This window comes from Octodon degus, unplaced genomic scaffold, assembly GCF_000260255.1.
Source record: "Octodon degus isolate 3935 unplaced genomic scaffold, OctDeg1.0 scaffold00098, whole genome shotgun sequence".
In the NCBI taxonomy this organism is placed as follows: Eukaryota; Metazoa; Chordata; class Mammalia; order Rodentia; family Octodontidae; genus Octodon; species Octodon degus.
This window is the reverse complement of record NW_004524674.1, coordinates 1060554-1066048: the sequence shown is the minus strand read 5'-3', so window position 1 is coordinate 1066048 and position 5495 is coordinate 1060554. Positions and strand designations below refer to the sequence as shown.

Below are 5495 nucleotides of genomic sequence, written 5' to 3'. Positions count from 1 at the left end.
CTAAATGAATCCAAAAGTCGACCACAACTGCACCTGAGCACCGAACAGGACAGGAAAAAACAAAACAAAACTCAGTTGGACGCACTGTACTTTCAGTTCATGACCACAAACTCAAAGAAGCACTCAGCATGGAGCCCTCTACTTCCTCACCTATGTATGGCCTTTGCTTTGCCTGCTGGAAGCACTGGTTTGTCAAAATCTTCTATTAAGGGTAGTAAGACTTCACAGTTTCAAAACTCAGTGCACGTGTCTCAGCCCTTGCTTCCCTCTGCCTCACAGCAGCATGTGGCTCTTGGCCATTCTTGCCTCCTGGGAATCTTTTCTAGCTTGGCTGTGCAGACACCACACATTGGATCTTTCTTTTCCATTCTCTTTCAGCCTCTATTGCTAGCTTCTTCTCCTCTATCTGATCTGTATGCATCATCCTGCCTGAGTTTTTTGGTTTTTTTAATTTTAAGACAGGGTCTCATCTCACTGTGTAGCCCAGGCTGGCCTCGAACTCCTGGAGATCATCTTGCCTTAGCCTCCTAAATACTGGGATCACAGGTGTGTGCCACTGTTCCTGGCTTTGCTTTGGATTTTTGAGACAGGATCTTGCTATGTAGTGCAGGTTGGCCCTGAACTCACTCTGTACCCCAGGCTGCCCTTGAACTCACAGTGATCCTCTTGCCTCAGCTCCCAAGTGCTAGGATTATAGGCATGTGCCACCATGCCTGGCCTGAGACTGCATTATTAACAAGGCATGAAATTGCTAGAATGAACTATAGAGTAGGCTAGAGTAGATTTTCCCTTGAGGTTGGGTGTGGTGGTGCACACTTGTATTTCCAGCACTTGAAGGCTGAGACAGGACAATCACTAAGAATTCCAGGCCACGCTGGGCTGCATTAAGGACAGCTTGAACTACATATCGAGGTACATACATGTCTCAAGAAACAAAAGGTAGATTTTTCCAAAAATTGGCTTTTACATGTTGGCTTTAGATGTATATTTTTCTAGACCACTGCTTGTATTATATATACTCCATTTTGCTGATCTCAATTCAATACAGCTTTAAAGATTTCTTTAAATGTTTTACACTATGAGATTCAAAATGTTTTGTTTACTTCAAGGATCCTTTTGGAGATTCTTTATAAATTGTTAATTAGCACATATTCTCTATTTTGGTGATTGCTTAAAATTGGGCACACTAGTATTAAGTTCGGCTTTCTAACAATGACTAATTCGCACACCATGTGCGCAGTAGCGTCAGATGGCTGCTGGATACTCGCCAGCAACTAGACATCTACCACACTTCTTTTGGCCCTTTTACTCTCACACCACCTGCTTCCAGACGGAGGCGGAGACCTGACCCTCCGCGACCTCTTTGTCATGGCGCCCACCGGGCAGCTACCAGCCGACGGAGGCTCGGCCAGCCAGCGCGGCGCGGACCTTCCAAAGATGGCGGCACCCGGGCCCCAGCGCGCAGGGGGCGGGGCTCCGCTGCCGGAGGTGGAGCCGAGAGGCCGAGGGGCCGGGCTAGCAGGCGGGACGCTTCCGAATTAGGCAAGCCCAGCGCGCTTGCGCGGAGAGGCCCTGCGCGCAGAGAGGCTGTGGCGGGGGAAGGCGTCCGTGGGGCCGACAGGCGGGTTGAAGGAGGGAAGCGAGCGAGCGAGCGAAGTCCCAGAGCGCGCCGCGTCGGCCGGGTACCCTCCCCTTCCGGGCGTGAGGCGCTGTGAGAAAAGCCGAGCGGAGCGGACTCCACCGGCAGCGAGACGCCGCTCCCGCTGCTCCAGTCCAGCCTCCCTACGCTTCGGCGCTCCGCTCGCGGGCCCGGCTTTCTGAGCACACCCAGCTCCAGCCGTCCCCAGAGCCTGTCCCAGACCTTCAGAAGCCCCGGCGCCAGCCCGGGCCCTTGGCGGGGAGGATGACGGAGCTGCAGTCGGCGCTGCTACTGCGAAGACAGCTGGCAGGTGAGCGGGCGGGCGGCGGGGCGCCGGGCCGCGGCTGCGGGCGCCGACAGCCGTGCCTGCCGCTTCCTCCCCTCCGGCGGGCGGCTCGGGAACCCGGCCTGCGAGGGCTGGGAGCAGGCGGCTTGGGTCTCCCCGGCCCCGCACTGTTGCCCACCTCCCGGAGGGCGCGTGGGGACGCGACTCGGCCTCGGTTCTCGGACCGGGCCTGGCGCCGGCGGGGGAGGCCTCCCCCTCCCCCACTCCGCGGCGGGGCGTTGCGGGGGAGGGGCCGCGGGTCCCGGACCCGGCCGGGCCGATCCTCCCGGAGGGGCGGGTCCAGGCTCAGGTGCGAGGCCGCGGGACCTCCAGGCAGCCGGAGCGTTTGGGCCCCGCACAGCTGCGAGTGCCCGGCTCGGGAGTCCCGAGCGCGGCGGGCACCCGGGGCCGATGGGCAAGGGGAGACGCTCAAAACTTCTCCCCCGGCTGTGTCGGGTCCGCGGAGTTGCGGCCAACAACAAAAGCGGCGTGAGGGCGGCTTGGGCGCGGGGGCTCGGGGTCCGGAGCCCGGCGGGGTGTGGGACGCCGCCTCGCCTGCCTCCGCCTGGCACGGGCTCCGGCTGCGCCGCCGGCTGGGGGAGGGTAGGCGCGGGCACTGGGGAGAGAGCTCGCTGGCCGGCGCGGGCTTTGTGCTCGCGGCGACTCCGGCTGCCGCGCAGGCCCGCAGACCCTCAGCGCCGCGCCCTCCGAGACCCTCCGACTCCGGGCGGCGGCCTGATGTGCCTTCTCTCGGGAGCCTGCGTCCCCCTCCCCCATTGTCCCGGCCTCCGGCCGTTTGCGGCTTCCAGGTTGACTTTTTAGGGGGTTGGCTCCTACTCTGCGAGGACTGTGTGAGCCGAGCATGCGCGTTGGAGGCGTACGTGTGCGGAGTGGAAGGGGGGAGGCGGGTTGGTGGCTTCACAATGCCGCCCCACGTGCTGCCAGATTTAAAGAGAGATGAACCAGCAGTTACCCCTGCTGTCCAACGCCCAGAGTGTGTCATTCTCGGTGCTGGCGATTTTCCTCTTCCCCACCCTGCGCCGACTGTCTCAGGCTCTGGGCAGAAATTGGAGGCCTGAATGAAAAAAAAAAAATTGAAAGAGATTTGACTGTGAGTTTGAGGTTTTAGTTAAATCACCTTTATGACTTAAGGAAATGATTGTCGGGGGGTGTTACAGATTGTATAATTAGGTTTATTATTAGACCATGAGCAAGCAGCTTTGGACAAGCGTTAAAAGTTCTGAATGGCCAAGGGGGGTGACTCGAAGTAAATGGAGAAATTCTAGTGATACTTGTCAGGAATGTGTGAGGAAAAATCAAAGAATACAAAGTTTGTCACGACTTATATTTGCTAGCACCCTTTTTCTATTTTTTATTTATTTCGGCGGAACTGGAGATTGAACTCAGGCCCTTGCACTTGCCAGGAAAGCGCTCATTCTACTGAGCCATCTCCCTGACCCACTCCTATTTTTAAAAAATAGAAGTTAAGATATAATTTTGTCTCCCTAAGAATTCTTTAGTGTTTTTGTTATGTGAACTTTTGAGTAGAATTTAAATAACAAAATCAGTATTAATACACTATTACATAATGAAAAAGTCAAACCATTTAAAAAGGTGCAAAGAAGTTAATGCAGTTACTAGGAAAGTAAAATATGACTAATAAGGGTGTTAGCAGTACCAGTATGGCAGAACTTTCCTATTTGTGAGCCTTAACAAGATTTACTGAAAAGTATGTTCAGTGTGCTTTTTTTGGGGGGGGGGCAGTAATCCAAACATTGATAAGAAACTTCTCGAAGTTCTTTACTAATGGGTGGCTTTCTGATAGGTCACAGTAAAATACATCTTTTGGGTGTGTGTGTGTGTGTGTGTGGGTGTGTGTGTGGGTGTGTGTGACACAGGACCTCCCTATGTAGTTTAGACTGGTCCTGAACTCAGTGTGTAACCTAGGCTGGCCTCCACAGCGATCCTGCTGCCTCAGGCTAGGTAGTGCTGGGATTTTAGGTGGGTGACACCACACTGTCTGGCACAGTAAAGTCTTGTTTTCTTGTTGTTGTTTTGGACCTGAGAATGAACTCATGACCTCATGCTTGCTGAGCTAAATTCCAGGCCCCTAAAATACGTTTTTTTTTTTTTTGTTTGTTTTTTTTTTGTCTTTTTGAGACAGAATCTGACTATCCAGTTCAAACTGGCCTTGAGCTCACTTTGTAGCCCAGGCTGGTCTCAAACTTGTAAGGATCTTTCTGCCTCAGGCTCCCCAGGGCTGGGATTATCCTGGTGTACCACTACTCCCAGCCCTCAAATATGTGTTAAGGTAGATTTAATTTGTATTTTTTCAGTCCTCTTTAAAAATTTTTTCCAAGCCTCACTTTAAAGTTACTTAGCAGTATATGTTCTTGCTTTGTTGATTAAAGATGATGGAAGCGTTCTTAATATTTTTTAAAAATTTTTAAGGCTTTTGAAGCCAAGGCAGTTAATTGAAATGCATGAGTGTCAAGTAGTTTGGAAAGACTCAGTGATTGCTTAAAGACTTTGTTTTACTGTAGTAGTATTTTGTTTGAGCTTTTGTGCGTCTTCAAATGCAATTTGAAAACAAGAATGAATGGTAAAATGTAATCTGTTCAAATCATTTAGATGAGTTTTTGTTAGGTTTGAAAATGTTTTACGAATCTTGAAACGAATTGAGTAGATAGCATGAAACTCTAAGCCATTTTAGCTGTTAGAATCCCAAAAGTTCATTTGTTGGGGGGGGGGTGTCCTGGTGTGTAAGCAGGTGTATTGTTTCATTGATCATTGTAGTGAAGAATGTATTGTAGTTATTTTCAGAAGGGAACAAAATGGCTCTTTGGGCTGAGGTTTTTCAACCCTGTTAGGTAATTTGGGATAATTGTTGTTAGGAGATCCTGTACTGTGCATTATAGATTGTTTAGCAGCATTTCTGGCCTCTACCCATTCCACCCAGTAGTACATACCATTATTTATGACAGAGATGTCCAGTGCCAAGTAGTGCCCTGAGAGATGAAATTATTCCAGGTATAAATAAAGCCTCCAGGTTAAGAATTTTTGGTTTGTTTTGCGATAGGGACTCACCATGTGCTTAAGGCTCTCCTTGAACTCACTATGTAGCTCAAGCTGGCTTGGAACTCTTGATTATCCTTCTGACTCAACCTCCCAAGTGCTGGGATAATAAATACGCACCACCCTGTCCATCTTGGTGGTTAAGGTGTTTTAGTGATGACCATTGTGACTGTTCTGAAACAAGTAAGAACACCTACTAGGTTTTTAAAATCAGAAACTGTATCTTGTGTGTTTCCTTTCTGATATCATTAGATTATGATATTCCTTTGTGAATAGTGACAATTCAACTTCAAAACAATATTTATTTATTTGGTACAGGGTCTTCTACACAGCTCAAACTCTTAGTGATCCTCCTGCCTCAGCCTCCCCAGGGCTGGGATTAGAAGTATGTGCCACCACACCCAGTTTTGGGGCCCAGGGTTCTTGGGCAAGTACTGCATGTAGTACCAGTGATCG

General features: G+C 50.6%; 1 protein-coding gene across 1 annotated transcript in view; it reads left to right on the top strand.

Annotated features, from left to right (window-relative positions):
* The first annotated feature begins 1573 nt into the window (after positions 1-1573).
* The window catches only part of Ube2g1 (ubiquitin conjugating enzyme E2 G1), a 91502-nt gene continuing 87580 nt past the window's right edge, over positions 1574-5495 (top strand). Inside the window, exon 1 of the mRNA XM_004638297.2 lies at positions 1574-1949. Coding sequence (XP_004638354.1) covers positions 1904-1949 — 46 coding nt within the window. The 5' untranslated portion in view covers positions 1574-1903. The remainder of the gene's footprint in view (positions 1950-5495) is intronic.